Source organism: Apiospora kogelbergensis (genome assembly GCF_038363985.1).
Source record: "Apiospora kogelbergensis strain CBS 113332 chromosome Unknown utg000005l_segment0_segment0, whole genome shotgun sequence".
Classification (NCBI taxonomy): Eukaryota; Fungi; Ascomycota; class Sordariomycetes; order Amphisphaeriales; family Apiosporaceae; genus Apiospora; species Apiospora kogelbergensis.
The window spans coordinates 1,945,193-1,961,786 of NW_027117422.1; the positions used below are offsets into that span (position 1 = coordinate 1,945,193).

Sequence of the window (16,594 nt, forward strand, 5' to 3'; positions counted from 1 at the left end):
GCGCGTCTTTGACCAAGTACCGAGGGTAGCCGATGGCAGAACCCGAGTCTCCTTCTCTCCGCCCGCAACACCGGCAACTCTATCTCTGAACATGGCGCTCCGATTCGGTCGATTGGTTACCGAGGGCTCCTCGCGAGTCATTGCGCATCTCTCCGCCTTGAGGTATTTACGAAACAACGCGCCGCCGGTTTCTTCCATGTCGGCCGTCCGCCGCCACCTAGCAACCATGGCGTCGTCGTCAGCACGTTCCCGCATGCAGCGCTGGTTTCCAACCACCTCGTCGCCGCTCATCGTTAGCGCGCCGATGGACTTTGTCACGAATGCGACCCTAGCGTCCGAAGTGAGCAAAGCCGGCGGTCTAGGTTAGTCGTCCCCAAACCCCCGGCGCTTCGATTACACACAGGACTCACTAGACCAATCTCACGACCACAGGCTTTATCCAAGGCGGCCGTGACTTCGCCCCCGGCTGCGCAGCCCTCAAGAAGCTTGACCAGCAACTCAGCCAGGCCCGCCGTCTGCTCTCGGACGTGAAGAGCAGCAGCAGCAGCGAGAGCCACGGCAAGGACATCTTGCCTCTGGGCGTCGGCTTCGTCGCCTACGCCGCGTCCGTCTCCCACTTCGCCGAGACCACGGTCCCGATCCTGGCGTCGTACCGGCCCGCCGCCGTATGGCTCTTCGCGCCGCGGCCGGACCAGCCCGGGACCATCGGGGACATGATCCGGGCCCTGAGAGAGTCTTCGTCTGAGACGGGCTGGAACGCCCAGGTCAAGGTCGTGGTCCAGGTTGGCTCCGTCGCCGCGGCGCGCGAAGCCGTCGTCCATGGCGCCGACATCATCGTGGCGCAGGGAGTCGACGCCGGGGGACACCAATGGGCTCGCGGCGCCAGCGTCGTCAGTCTCGTGCCGGAGATCGCGGACATGGTCGAGCAGACGGCATCGGGTCGCGAGGTGGCGGTCTGGGCGGCGGGCGGGCTTGCCGAGGGCCGTGGTGTGGCGGCTTCGTTGGTACTAGGGGCTGAGGGGGCAGTATTGGGGACCAAGGTAAGTTTCCATCTTCACTCGTTGGTTGTCGGTGCCAGCGAAAGCGGGAGCTGACTCTCCTGTTCCTTCACACGAACAGTTCATGGTCGCTGCCGAATCAGACGCCCAGGACTTCAAGAAGCAGACCATTCTCTCTACCTCAGACGGTGGTATGAACACAGTCAAGTGAGTTTGCTATATTCTTAGCTTTTTAAGTTGCCCTTTCTTTCCTTATTCCGCTCCCATGTGTGAGACTGGATGAACGAAGTACGCAGGTGCTGTCCAAAGTAGCTATTTCTCTAACAGTTCACCGCCATAACAATTAGATCTTATCTTCATGATCACGTCCAGGGCAACATGTCCTGGCCTGATCTCTACGATGGCCGCGCCGTGGTCCACCCTTGCTATCGGGAGCACGAGGCTGGCGTGCCCCTGAACGAGAACGCGGCCAAGTTCAAGTCAGCTAAGGACGCCGGCGATAACTCGAAGATGGTCACGTGGTCGTAAGTGCTCTGTCTCACCGTCTCTCTCCTTTTCTATCTATCAACTATACACGATGTCTAACAGTAGCTGGTGGCGGGCAGTGGCACCGGCATTGGACTAATCAAGGAGAGCCTGCCGGCGGCCGAGATGGTGAAGCAGCTCCGGGATAGCGCGACCAAAACCCTACAAGGGATGGCCAAGGCTAGGCTATAGTGCCCGGTCAAGGCGCCAAGCACCTGCCAACAGGAAAAACAACCATTGGAGGGGAATCAGTACATGCATGGCGCAAGGGTCCAAAGGCGACAGAAAACTCGAATGAAGCCGTCTTCGCTTAGGACTCCGCGTTAGGCGAAGTAACACCACGAGTCAGTCACACGTAGCCTGTGTGTGGAGTATTCTCTGCTTCCTACATACCTTACATACATACACATGCCCTTTCTCCGGTTGAATGGTTGACTTAATTTGGCTACCGGCGCTGATCTGACCACCATGTAGCGGCAGCGGCGAGTGTAAGGTTATACTCTATGTTACTATATATACCGGCCACCGACGTTTGGATTCCGTATGCCTTGGTTTAAACCAGCAATGCTACGTTATAGCGCCAGCAATGTTTCAATAATCTACCCAAAGGGACCACACACACACACACACACACACACACACACACAAACACATATACATACATACGTGCTCCCGATTTTGAAGCGCGCGCAACGGCCGTTACCGCAGACACACTCCTATCACCCAATGTATGTTACGTAGCTAAGCTAGTGTTCCCACGTGTACCATTGCGCGAGGCGGACGCCAAACTGCCGGGTCGCAACCGTCGCCCAGCTCTCGCAAGCATTTACAATTCGGGGGCATTGATCTCAAGTTGAGCGAGGCGGCGGGCGTAGGTAGCACGGGGAAAAGCAGGGCAGGTCTCCCCCCTTTTATTTGGCTTTTGGCCTTCCTCTTCTCTCGGGTGAACCGAAATAGACAGAGGAGCCTCATCACGCCACTAGGCCGTCAGTCAGTCACATGCCATGCACATCACCTCACTATTTCCATGGTCGTTCGTCCCCCGTTGCCCGTGCGTGGGCTCAGCTGCCAGAAATGAGCACCACGTTTGGGGGTGGCTTGTGAGCAGCCCGGACGCTGAGGTGTCAATTGAGATGGAGAAAGGCAAATCGGACCCTCTCATCTCCGAACACACGTTTTCGGGGTTGTACACACCCAGACAGACACACAAACACATCGTGACATTCGTCAATCGCGAAACTCGGGACGATGAGACAAGCGGGCGGCTGGCTGTGCAGACAGAACGAACTGCTCACCGTATTAACCACCGTTGATCCCTCTCTTAAACCGCTGTCTTGAGCCTGAACCCCCCACTACACGGCAGTAAGTTTACCGAGACGAGACATGCTTGACATTGACGACACCCATTGCACTTACAGTGGGCGGCAGTGCCCGCCTTCCGCGGAGCCATGGTGCGCCTACCCGTATCGTGCGACATGCATACGGCAGTAGCAGCAGAATGTCTGTCATCATATTTGCTGGTTGTTGCACAATACACTTCTTCTCCTCGACATGCCACGCATGATGTTGTCTTCACCGCTGTCTGGTATTCGCATAAGTGGTGTGCATGCATGTCTATAGTCGTCGGTATCTGTCTGCTATCTCCTGTTTCTACGATACCTGATGGAGAAGGTGGTGGCGGGACAGGGTCACGAGTGGCTGGACAAGGAACGTATTTGGAAATACACGTAAGAACCAAGTTTTCGGAGTCCAGATCGCAATCCGCCGGTAACAGAGATACATAGATAGATACACACAGACAGACAGGGATCCTCGATGCCCAGGTACTCCGTCCATCAAACACTTTCCCATCTTGACTGCAACTCTGCACGAATAGCGAATCGCCAGCAAAAAGCCTAATACTAATAATGAAAAAAAGAGACCAGGCTTGGATGTTACCTGTTCATCGACTGGAGCAGACCCATCCATCGCGACACGCACCTTTCTCCCCTTCTCGCGGGTGAGGTCACGAAGGATTCGGCCCACCGTGACCACGGCCGGACATTTAGTTCGTGGTGGAACTGGAACAATGCAACGCTCAAGTAACGCGACTGCCCAGTCGGGCGAGGAGCCTTTGTGAAGGAATCTCTACCCAGCAGATGCGCTGCAGATACAGTACATACCAGACTGCAGACCAGGGATGCAGTGTGCACCTTACTTTTCCCCGGTCCCCCTTATCCCTTCTTGTCCATCTGCTCATAGAAAATGCGAGGGTGGATGCGGGGACACGCCTGGCAACTTGGATATATGTATATATGATAAGTTTTATAATAATACCCCAAGACTCCGTGTTGACAATTGACACCTTCCTATCCCTTCTTAATCGACATTTCACACGTGCACGTATCCAATGAGAAGGGCCAACTTCCATTCTAGGTGCGCGCACTGTTGCTGGGTTGGACCCAAACCAGCGGCAAGCCATTCTTCCTCGTGTGGCTCGGGACATCGTGTGGGTGGTTGAACCGGACTCTTGGCATCCCTTCATGACTAACGTAGTCTGGCAGGGCGATGTCACGCTGTCGAACCACCATTGCTTGTCCATAAGACGACGATCCCAGGGGAAGACCCGCCAGGGACTAGCGATACGTACTTTCTGGCCTTGGCAAGTACTGCATTGCTTGCTTTGCCCAGGCCGTCCAAAGAAGAAGGAAAGGGAAAAGAAACAAGACAGCAACACAAATTTGCCCAAAGAAAAGAAAGGGAAGAAGACAACTTCTTTTCCCTTCCATCGCCAGCGGTGCACATGTATTCCGAATGTCGAAGTGTCCAATGCCGGGCAGAACGTGGTCGTCGGCGACGATGTGCGTACTATGTAATGTATGGAAAGTATGTATCGGCGGTACTTGAAGTACTTCCCGAGCAAGCGAGCGAGCCAGCGGACGACCGCATCTGGGTTCCGGGAGAGGAGAGGCCCGCTACCGTGGCCCAGCCGCAGAAGTACAGCCATGTACAAAAGGTAAGATACTGACGGCATGTTGCAGTCGCAAGACGTTGAATGCGACGTCGTTCGTTTGTTCATCTCAACTCACCAGCCCAGGCCGATGATGATATGCATGGCAGCAATATTGTCCGTACCTGCTTCTCCTCCTCCCTTGCTGACTCGGATTTTTGTTTTTCTTCAGTCCTCCGTCATGCTGGCCGAAAAGGGGGCCGCCCGCCTCGAATCGACAGCAGCAGGCACAACCACTATTGTAGTGACAGATTACTGGCAGCTGGCAGCTACTATGCAGATGTGCATCTGGGATGTAAGCAACCATACCATGCCAGTCAAGATATCTCCGATGGGATACCAGGCGTTCCACACCTTGAGGTAGCAAGTCCGTGCGGTGGGGTTGGGAACAGACAGTCTAATCTCGCCGGAGGGGGACGATCCTCACCTCGGGTCGGAGTGAGGGGTCATACCTTTTTTTCTTCTTCTCTCTCTCTCTCTCTCTCTGTGTCTCTTCTAGCGTCGATGGGGCTGTGGACAAAATAGACCATAATTGTTCAGCTCGCAGCCAGAGAAAGATTCCCAATGGCTGCTGGTACTTCTGCTTGTCGCCCGGCCAGGCTTAGGGGCAGAACTGGGGCCGTTTGAGAAACAGACTGACTGACATGAAACGAGGGCTGTGGAATAAAGCCATCCGTGTGATCGCAACCTCGTGCAAGCGGCGCGTTGGAACACGACTATCGCTTGATTCGATAGGCTTTTAGCCGGATGAGGACTCTTTCGCACATACCAGAGTTGTAATATACTAGTGGATATCTTAGCACTGTATCTTCGTCAATAATACGACCAAATTTTTTACTCTTCACGGGTGATGCTAGAATAGGTGCTGTGCCATCGTCATTTCCTGCTTTCGTCAGAAAATGATGTGCGTCGATCGGAATCCACGATCAAGATTCAGAATGCACTTCACGGCAACCAGTAACAAGCACGTTACACGGTTTCACAGCTGCGAATCGCCTTGACTCGTTCCGTGATGTGACTGGCTTGCTGGGTCGACCATTGGGGTTTGCCTAACCCCGCCAACCGACATCTTTTCGCTCATGATAATCTTATGTGTTCCAAACCCCAGCCTCAGGCACCAGGCTGCCAGGCACGCTATGCCCCTCCTTCCCGCTGGCTAATGTGTACCGGCGTGTCCGATTATGCATCATGCCCTTTTGTTTCATCGTCCATGCCACAACTACGGAGTCTGTAGAGGAGTATGTAGAGCGACAAAGGTTTGCATTCTCTCGTCTGGGCCATCCTCCAATGCGGCTCAATTCGTCAAGTTTGACCCAACGGAGCCTCATTTGGAATCTGGCTACAGAGCCCAAGCCTAGGCCATTTGCCAGGGCATACTTTAGTATGCACGGAGTGGGCGCGAGCAGCCCCGCCTAATACAGTTCATCCGATCGACGACTTCGCTGCACCTGACGAGTTGTCGTGTTGCGGTTGGGAACAATTTGCTGTTACGGCGAACTTGGCCCATTTCCGATGACATTTTGTGCATATCCGGTCCTGCTGTGAGACGCGGCTTGATTGACTCGAGCGACTGTTCCCATGATCTGACCCTTGACTTATCCAGAAGAGCGATGCAAGACTAGACGACGCCAAGTCGGAACAACCATGGCAGCGTGCGCCTTAGTAAGGCTTCGCGCTGACAGCTATTGGATTTAGCGGGAAGCACGGCTTCTAGAAAGAAGTTCGTGGTATCGTATACATAGGGCAGCAGGTAGATAGATATCTTTGTCGTGGAATTAGCAACTACGCTAGCGTGCACATAGTACGCACTCGCTAAAGACCCTTCCATGCTGAGATAGCGGGAGAGCCCCGATAACTCTTGTACGATGTCAACGCAAGTAGGGACGCCTACGCTTCAGGGTCGGGTAAATCTTTTTCACTAGAACAGTATCAGCGTCCACCTCCGACGTTGCAGATGTTGCTGAAGCTGAAGACAATGAGGATTTTGCGCATCTAGAATCAAAGATATCTCCGTCAGACGATTTGCAGCACGCGGTAGTATATCAAGCCGTTGTTGGTGAGACGAACGTCATCAGACGAAACCTGCAAACAGCCGTGATGCCCAATATACTGCACTATGTTAGGGTGCCTTCTCTGTGACAGGAAGCCGCCACGGCAGAGTACGTCTACGGTATGGTCTCCAGGTGGTACTGCCATCTTGCCATGTTGTGTCGAGGAACCTGGGAACCAAGCTAGGATGGAATAGGAGAAGACTGTTTATCTGCACGCCAAGGTATACCGGAGCCAACGGATCTCCATCTAGCATATCATACCATGACAGATAAGATCTTCGGAGTCGGACTTGAAACGCGGGTTGGGGGAATCTGGCGGCAGATCTGAGATGAATGAAGAGCCAGTTGTCTCCCGTGTTTTGGATTACAGAACGTAGTAGCCCTGAGAGATACCCCAACGAGAAATACCCTCCAACTTTTCTGTTGTCGGACGTTCCGACTCGGTCGACTTGGAAACAGCTTCTTGCTTCTCGGCTTCCACGGGTCTGGATCAGCACAGCTTGTGAAGGTGGTCTGTATTTTTTTTTTTTTTTTTTAAATCCAACGTAAGACCTTCGGCTGCCCCGCGTCATTCAGAAACGGAGGGGGACGCCACGGAGCGAGGGGGAGCTGGATGACATTGACCCTGTTTCTGTACGAGACACCGATATGACCGGTCAAGTGGTATTGTATTGGTCGCATTTGGGAGCGTTGGGAAGTGGAAGCTTGTCAGATTTCGATAATCTCCCGAATCGCCCCACTATCTAATGGCTCTCGCACATGTTACAGGGGTTTATCGAAAGTGTATTATGTATCAGTCCTGCGGGTTTGCCTCTGATTGAGTTTTATGGAAGCTTTCGGGCGGTTGACAACTCACAATAGACACGGGATCTAGCGTCTTCAACGGGTACCAGGGCCCATCACAGTTAAAGGTACCTTACGCAGTAGTGTAAGAAGAACATGTAGTGGCATTTTGGGGTTGAACAAATCGGCAGCTCAATGTTCTCCGGACTCCGAAACGCGAGCTTGGGATTGCTGTTTCTTTGACTGGTCCCTGATTGCTGGACCAGCTTCCGATTTGCTGAGAGCGGAACCACCCACTGACCCTGTTGGAGCTGAGGTCGACGTCTCACAAGAGGACTTGACTTGACATGCAGCCCTTGTTGAACAGTGAACAGTGTCCTGAGGCTTGGCGGGCGATGGCGTTGCGCACGAAATATGTGTCTACTTGACAGTTCTGCCAAGGTACACATTGCTTTTTGACTGACTTGCCGGGCGAGTTTGTCACGTCCCGCTCCGCAAAGGTGGGGTGGACTTGCTCCGCAATAGCGTGGTAAGGAAGGAATAAAGGAAGGCTTCCCACACCAACCACCAACCACAGGCTGACATGATGACGATGACTCGCTGCAAATAAGACAGATGCACTCGGCGCCAATGAATAGCATATACGAACTCCCACAGCCCTCTGATCTGACCATGATGAGGTGAGTGGTGGACGGACCCTCCACGACGAACAGCCACAGACAGCCATCCTGCGGGGGCCGATGCGGCCCGTACCCTATGAATGGACCTGGTGTGCGCTCTGTCCTCGGGATCGTGGTACTGCTGCTGCTGCAGTGCTGGTAGCACATGAAGCCTCTGTATTATCTCATCGGCCCATGCAGCCATGTGATGTTGTTTGCGTCAGTTTCGTTTGGTTCGGTGACTTCCAATACGAACACCAAATAGAGCCATCGTATTTCAAGATATCTGCAAGATCTTGGACAGAGTTCACGTCGTCTGAAGCATAGCGAGCATTACAGGATGAAAATACATCTGAGGTATCCATCAGTGAAAGCCTAGGACGAGTTGCTTTCGACCAGGTCTGATTTATTATTAGTGACTACACCTCAACTGAATCCAACTAGTTCAAGAACAAGCAACGTGCCTGAAGATTTTTTGCTTCAGGGGTTGTCAGTCGCGCGACTGTTGTTCACAATACATAATTTTAGTCTTTCCGTGTCTACACCAATAGACCTGGATGCATGGATAGCGCCGAATACACAAGTGGCGAGAAGCATGCGCATAGAGGTAGGTAAGCCTCATTTGAATCCTACTAATGGTGGCGATTCCATAACTCGGCCCAAGAAGCTGGAGGGTTCCGCTTCCGCCACGTGCAAAATGCCAGTATAAGTGCTAATAATAATTGCACAGCCCTCCACGTCGAATAATCGTGTCTGTCGTCGGCCTTGATCCTGTACATATGTATGTATAGAGAGGGTGATTACTAACTCTCTACTCTCTGGCTCAAATGCTGGCGGAATAGAATTAATTAGGGTCTGCGCTCGGAGCCCTGGCGCTAGGGTAACCTCCTCTCTTCCTTACAGTACATGCATACATGTGTTAGTTCTCAGCCGATCCCTTAGATGAAAGTCCGTGGCCTTTCGCGAATCATGTAGCTGCATCCCCTCCTATTTCTTTTCTTTTCTTTTCTTGGATGCCCTCCTGGCCGGAAGGAGCGTGGCGATGAACTCAATCGCACAAACTCCCGTTGTAGCGCAGATGTCAAAATCGCCCTACGACGTCGATGCACTGCCTACCTCACAGGTGACGTGTTTGACCCGAGCACATGCCAGCTTCCACTTCCGCCGTCACGAAAGCCGGGGCAAGATGACTACAAGCCGCTTGCAAAGTCCGAAATACGTGAAAGGGGTTTTCTGCCGAAATGGAGACATTTCCAGATTCACGACAGCACGATCCACCCACCCGGACAGCGACTCCCAAAGGAGTCAGGACTGATCGCCCGGCTCTCTGACCAGCCTGCCGCGTGTTATTGCCCAGCAAGAAGCTCGCTTGTCCAGCTTCCACTGCTGGACGTCAATCATCCCGATTCACGCGATGCGTATAATTAGGTACAGACGCATCACGAGATGTCACTGCTTGCTGACCTAATGTTTGCTTTTTCACCAACTGGCATCTGGCGAGCCCTATCAGTAGCTTCTACGTGCGTTTCCTGTGCCCAGTAAACACCCTACCTTATCTGCGCTGCAGAGCCTTGCAGTGCATGTGTATATGCCTGCATATTCGCTGGAGAAGAAGGAAACCCATAATTTCACGACCGGGGACCAGAGAACATCGACACCCCGGCTTCTGCTAATCAAGTCGTCGGGGGTATGTAACATGCAAGTCCAGGAGTATCTCCAAGTACAAGTCGAAGGTACTCTTTGGAGTATGGGAGTGTCATCGACAGGGGCCCCTGGCGAGCGCATAGCGACCATCTCTTTTCTCTTCTGCGCGCACCCCACCTTCCCACAGTAGCCTACCTCCACCCTCACAAGCCTCGCTCGTTGCCTGTGGTCTGCTGGGGGCCTGGCTGCTGGCTACTGGTTGCTGCTCACTGTTGCTCGCCGTTGCGAGCGGTGCCCTGCCAAACTAGGTTTTTTCATTACTGAGCTGGGCATGCTGGCCGGAGGCTAGGCACGGGGGGGATTGGATGCTTGGATGCTTGGCCCACGGCAAGGCCTGAGAGCCATGCGTGCAGCGAGGCACGAGGGGTCGAGATGCACGATTCTATGCGGTAGTGTAGGTAGTGTAGTAGTCTGGGGGAGAAGAGGAACGGCCTCGAAATGAAATAATATCCCATTGGAGTCCCAAAAATTTCCCTTTCCAAGATCGCCTAGAATGATTCCTTATACTGACTGCCGCCTGCCGCCTGCCGCCTCTCTCCCTTTCCCTCCCACTCCATTCCCCTGCCCGGCTCGCTCAATTTGCAGGCTGCTTCCAGTCCGCCCATATAATAAAGTACAGCTCACTTCTAATATAGGAGTGCCACCTGCCACTGCCACCCTTAGATTTCTCTCTCTCTCTCTTCCGGACGTTGACTTTTGTGCGCTCATCCGCCCGAACTCAGTCGCAAATTTACTTTTCCATCTTTTTGTTTTTCATTCACGACTCGAACGACGTTTTTCTCACACCCGCTAGGAAGTGGCGCAGTAGCCCGAAGATTACGAAAGGAAGCACCGGATTCGCAGGTCATTTTGTAACCTATCAACTTGTAACGGGCTTCGACGCAATTAGGCGCACACTCACACGACCGACCGTTCCCTGAAGAAGAAGGCGAGCCCCGAATTTAGTAATACCAACGACGCCGAAGGGAGAGGACCGTCCTGTGTAATCTGATTGGCCTTCGCCTGTATCCCGCAGAGCCAGCATCGCATCGCATCGCAGCGCAGCGCATCCCTACTTTTAACCACTCCAATTTTGGGACGCCTATTTTTCTCGAACCGACCCAAAACTGGGACTGGCACCGGACCTGCGCTAGATCCTGCTTTTCGCCAATTCCAGCAGACCCTTTTTTAAAACCAATCCTATCCATCAATTGGGCCAAAAGAAGGAAACGGGCAATTAGCCAGGCACAAGCACTTGCACGTAACTTACTTGCATTTCCCAAAAGTACATACCTGGGGTTGCCAACACATACACTCTCAGAACAGCGTCGGGTCATTTCCCTCTGGACGGGATTGTCGAATAAGCTCAAGCTTCTTTCTCTCCGACGACGGCCACAGCGACAGGGCGATATAACCTTCCATCATCCCGTCAGACCGTCTCACCCACTCGGGTCCCTTGGCACAGCAAAAAGAACAAGAGCAAACCGTTCGGCGAAACGAAGCTTACCTTGCAAACGCGATGCGCCACCTTTTCGAGACTTTTGACTACCAGCATTAAGGATACCACCTTTTGAAACAGACCCCGGGGTACGCAAACCATCTGCGACATAACTTTCCCAAGGAGCCACCGCCCCCAACCCTGCACACCCAAGTTCCTTGACGGGTCTGGATTACCCAGCCGGATACCACTTACTACATACATTACTACTGTGCCTGTGCCTGCTGTACCGTCGCGTACCCAGCAGAATCTTTTCTCTTTTAAACTCAACCCTTGCGCCATCCACCTAATTCATTAGGTACCTGGCCACATGTTTAGTCGATCATCGTCGAAAACACACGGTCTTGCAAAAGAGCAGAGGGCCCGGGACGCACAGGTCTCCAACCTGCTTGAGCTCGGTTTATCCAACAACAAGTCGTCTGACTCCCGTTCCTTCCGCTCGCTGAGTTCTTTCAAGAAAAGACAACCGAAACAACCGCAACATCCAGTCCCTGTAAGGGACGATTGGGATACTTATTCGACTACTTCCTTCCCCGAAAAGAGTGAGTCACATGCGGCGCACCTTGGGTTTCGCGACACCGAGCCGTTGAGAGAGCTGGCGCAAAGCACGAAATCGCTAGGCTGAGCCACCACATCGGCGCGTGAACACTAGAAGTCTGGTAGAAGCGCCCCAGCATCTGCTCAACGCTCTGTCGCCAGTGCGATCAGGCATCAACGACTAACTTGGAGGCTTTTCTTAGACCATTCTATTGCCGCTGGCAACATTCACGGCTCCCCGCGCCGAACGCCCTCGATTCGATCTAACGCAGCAGCCTCCGTGTCCTCGCGGGACACGGTTCGTGCGGGTAGCAATATGTCGGGCATGATGAGTGCGGACCGGACTCGCAATCGCAGGGAGCGGACTTTTGTAGGGAGCGAGTGTTCAGTCTGCGAGGAACCTTTAGAACACACCCTCCGTGGCGAGCGAATCCTGCAGTTCCAATGCTCGCACGTCTCCCATGAGGCCTGTTTTTATGAGTTCATTCGCGAGTTCGAGTCACAATATTGCCCTTCGTGCAATGCGCCGCTGCACCTCGACACGAGTCGTGGGGGCAATGTGTTGGATATCGGTAAGGCCAAATCTGCTACTTACAATACGAGTCAAGTTTCTGATGGGACTGTCCATTCTGCAGAGAAAATCACCAACATGGTACGATCCGCATCTACCAGCGACTCCCGGTCGCAGCATACACCTACACCAACAGGCGGACCCTGGGATGACCCCCCCGTGCCGTCTAGTCGAGGCCCGCAATCGAGCGGAGGCCAGAGTGTAACCAGGGGTAGTCACCGAGACAACCGCGACAGCCGCGAGGCGCCTCCCCTCAGAACGATATACAACAGGCTCGCGTCATGCCCGTAGCGACAGCGAAGCTACTGGTGCTGCTTCTTCTACTGGATATGCAGAGACCGCCCAGAGCGGCCCCTCGCGCCGCCATGACTACGACTTGCAAGCCATGGAAACTACACCAGGAAGCCCGCGCACAATGACGCGAAACCCTATCCCTCCGCCTACCGTCACTGTACGATCCGAATTCCCTACCATCAACAAGTCCCGGCAGCAACAGACTCTCACCTGTTTGGTGACGGTTGAAGTCCCAGACAACAAATGGAGGCCCGATCCCGAAGACCTTGGCTCTGTAGTCCCGATGCCCCCGCCGCGGGCCGAAGACTCTTTCCCGCAGAGGCCGCCCTCCCCCGCAAGGAGTAACAAGCCCCGATTCTATCCTTACGAGCCCCCGGAAGTGCTTGAGGAGATGACAGAGAACCTACGAAATCGTGTGGACAATTGGCATGGCTTAGACTTCAATAGGTAAGGCTACAATGGTCCATGGAGTAAAATGCTCATTCTTGCTAATCCACTAATAGGTTCGGCAAACTCCGTCTGTATGGCACATTACGTGTAGGCAAGGACAAGGTCTCGTGGCAGGAACTTGAGTGTTTCTTGTTTGCTGAGATGCTTATCTGCGTTAAAGAGAAGAAGATCCCGTCAGCCGCGCACCAATGGGATGAGAACGGCAATCCCAAGAAAGCGACCAGATGCACATTGAAGGGCTCTATTCTGATCAAGAAGCATCTCAATGAAGTCACCGAGACTGGAAATGGTAGGTTTGACCAGTTGAACAATTTAGAGTGACGCACGAAACTGACATAGCCCCTAGTAGACGAGAACGTCCTCACACTGAGCCTTTCTGTGTCCGAGCTGCCCTCGTTCCATCTTAGGTTTGAGAACAGGAACCAACTCAAGCTTTGGCAGCAGGCACTACGTGACCTGAACGCCACAGAGGTATCGCCAGTCAGGAGTCCCGACTTCGACCGAGCCGAAACATCCGAGACGGACGAGGACGACTGGGGTCGTTCTCAACGCCCGCAACGCGTCTCATCCCAGGCATCGTCATGGGGTGGACCTAAATCAAGCACCACGGCTCCCACCGAATACACAAACTTTGTGAAGAGCCCGTTGTTCTCTACTGTACACGTGCCTATTGACGTGGTGGTGGTGGTGCCTATCTCTTCATCAATGCAGGGAGTCAAGATCAACCTGGTTCGAGATGCGCTCAAGTTCATGGTGGGCAACCTCGGAGAGCGTGACCGCATGGGTTTGGTGACCTTCGGCTCGGGAGGCGGTGGTGTGCCAATTGTTGGAATGACTACCAAAGCATGGCATGGATGGAACAACGTACTTGCATCCATCAGACCTGTTGGACAAAAGAGTCACCGTGCTGATGTGGTGGAGGGCGCCAACGTGGCCATGGATTTGTTGATGCAGCGCAAGTACAACAACCCAATTGCATCCATTATGCTCATCAGTGATGCATCGACATCCGACGCCGACAGCGTCGACTTTGTGGTATCTCGAGCCGAAGCCGCCAAGATCAGCATTCACTCGTTTGGCCTGGGCATGACGCACAAGCCCGATACCATGATTGAATTGTCTACGAGGACAAAGGCGTCGTACACGTACGTCAAGGACTGGATGATGCTTCGGGAATGCTTGGGTGGCTGCTTGGGTTCCATGCAGACTCTGTCCCATCAGAATGTAAAGCTCAGGCTCAAGCTTCCCGAAGGCTCGCCCGCCAAATTTCACAAGATCAGCGGCGCTCTCCAAATCACCAAGAGAGCCACTGGGCGTGATGCGGAAGCGTCTCTTGGTGATCTCCGATTCGGCGACAAGAGGGACATCCTCGTGCAGCTGGTTATCCTCCCCGATACAGCGTCGCAGGACCAACTCCCGCAGGATCCGTGGGAGACAATCGTGTCTGGCTTGGAAGCCCTGGGCGGGCCAATGGACCAAGAAGACCAACGCACTCTTTCAGTTGAGGAGCTGCCTCTGCTGCAAGCGGATCTGGTGTGGGGTGATATCCTTCGAGAAGGCAGCATAATACACCTGCCTCGACCCTCGCTTTTGGCCATTACGATGCTTCCTCCCACGGGCGACCAGAAGAAGTCGTCCTGGCAGAACGCTCCTCCGATTCCTCCTCACCCTAACATTGTCCAACGCCGGATGGAACTCCTTACCTCAGACATGCTCACGAGAGCGTTGACGCTGGTGTCCCGAGGGCAGCACGACCGCGCCCATACCCTTCTGAACGAGACCAGAACCATCCTTCGAGGTCTCGGCAAGGGTGGATTGCCACCGGTCCCCCCGCCACCTCTGCCTGGCCAAAAGTCGAACTCGTCCACCCCCCATGGTGGGCCGGACGGCTCCCCACCTCGGCGACGCCCGACCGAAAACACAGCCCCTCGCCAACGGCTTCTGCGACGTCTTCAGCAGCCAACGGCTACCCGCCACCGCTTTCTCGATCTCGGTCCAATGATGCCCTGACGCTCCGCAACACGGTGGGCATTGATTCCCACACGGTGTCTGCACTCGACGCCGAGCTCGAAGCCAGCCTAGAGTGGATCAACCACCCTGCTGTCTTCAGCCGTGACAGCCGCAAAGCTGTGCTCCAAGCCATTGGCGTCATCAGCAGCCAACGGGCCTACACGTTCCGCACACCCGTTGAAAGCTTGTGGGCAGCTCGAATCGGCGGAGTCAAGAAGTTGACGGACAAAAGCCGCGAATGGCGTGACGATGCCGGCGGAGAGGGCATCGTTGAAGAGCCTTGATCCAGTCTCGCCACTTCTTTCTTTTCGGAATATACTTTTATCGTTTCAAGGGTTTATACACGACACGATCATAGACCTATACGACCTTTACGGGAACACGTTATTACCCCTATATCCTTTTATACCTCGTTTCGAGCATGCTGTTGATCGGCACCTTTTTGGGTTCGCCTTTTTTCTCGCATTTTATTCGTTTCGCCCACCTGGTTTCATGTTCTGGTTGCCTCTCGCCAGCCGTCTTTATCCGGGGGCTTCGTTGCTATTTCTGGTCAGAATCATATGATACCACTTCACGACTTTTTCATACTACTTGGGATTTTCTCAATCTTGTTCGCTTGGCTACAGCATAGCGCAGCACGTCTGCTTCTCGGAACGGGAAATACTTGCAGTTTTTACTTTGATTTGACGGAGAGAACTAGGGGGATATCTTGAGATGGTGTTGGGCTTTCAGGGGAGGAGGGATTGAGGAAAGGCCAGTCGGTCATATAGGGCAAAGGGAGGGAAACAAATCGGGGGTGTTTGCGGACAAGTTTGGTTGGTTGGGTATTCCTGTCAAGGGGAGGGCCAGCAAAGCAGCTTTGGCCACGCGCGTACGGAGTTGGTTGCATTAAGAGAGAAAGAGAGAGATGAGCGGGTTTGCTTGACATTTGCCGGATGTGTACCTGATGTATAGTTTTTTACGACGATCTATGCCCCGACCACACATTTCTTCCTCCTTATATATAGAGCTGAAAGATATCTCGATTATGTATCCCTCCATTATTTCTTGATCTGAGAATAGTTATGCTTACAGTTCCCTCAATCATCCTTTCACAATAGAACTTGCCCACACTTTCCTCTTCCCTAATCGACTTCACCCGAGCCATCCAGCAGTTTCCCCGGCCTTGGTGATACAGGCCCTCCCGACTTTCTGACCTTGGCTTCCCACCGTGAGCTAGACAAACTTCCTAAACGAACACGCAATCAGAGCGAAGTACACAACCAGATGGCAACAACTTCTCACCAATAAGCATATATATCGGAAGTAAACCGCTGTCGGGATGGAAGCATTGCTATGAAGCGTTTTCGTTTGGGAGTCGATCTAAGAAACCGAAGACGGCTGGTAGCTTGCAGCATTATAATAGTGCATGAATATCAACATCATACGAGCGCCTGTAGATCCCCAATGTGAAGTGACTACATCTGATTACTATGAAAGCGCGAATTAGACTAAACATAACTGGCATCCCTACTCCTATCCTTTTTATCCCTCTCAGAGGAAGTGC

The 16,594-nt window shown here is 53.3% G+C and overlaps 3 protein-coding genes across 3 annotated transcripts; all 3 read left to right on the forward strand.

The window, feature by feature from the left end:
* Positions 1 to 226: 226 nt before the first annotated feature.
* PG998_007230 (uncharacterized protein) lies at positions 227 to 1,715 on the forward strand (the record flags this gene model as incomplete). The annotated part of the gene is made up of 5 exons (XM_066874046.1): positions 227 to 362; positions 433 to 1,040; positions 1,120 to 1,205; positions 1,346 to 1,522; positions 1,604 to 1,715. The coding sequence occupies 5 exons, from the start codon at positions 227 to 229 to the stop codon at positions 1,713 to 1,715; spliced, it is 1,119 nt and encodes a 372-aa protein (XP_066729991.1).
* A 2,662-nt stretch (positions 1,716 to 4,377) lies between these two features.
* PG998_007231 (uncharacterized protein) lies at positions 4,378 to 4,876 on the forward strand (the record flags this gene model as incomplete). The annotated part of the gene is made up of 2 exons (XM_066874047.1): positions 4,378 to 4,518; positions 4,685 to 4,876. The coding sequence occupies 2 exons, from the start codon at positions 4,378 to 4,380 to the stop codon at positions 4,874 to 4,876; spliced, it is 333 nt and encodes a 110-aa protein (XP_066729992.1).
* Positions 4,877 to 12,039: 7,163 nt separating this feature from the next.
* On the forward strand, positions 12,040 to 15,332 carry PG998_007232 (uncharacterized protein; the record flags this gene model as incomplete). Its single annotated transcript, XM_066874048.1, has 5 exons — positions 12,040 to 12,505; positions 12,567 to 13,035; positions 13,092 to 13,327; positions 13,385 to 14,914; positions 14,998 to 15,332. The coding sequence occupies 5 exons, from the start codon at positions 12,040 to 12,042 to the stop codon at positions 15,330 to 15,332; spliced, it is 3,036 nt and encodes a 1,011-aa protein (XP_066729993.1).
* Positions 15,333 to 16,594: the final 1,262 nt, after the last annotated feature.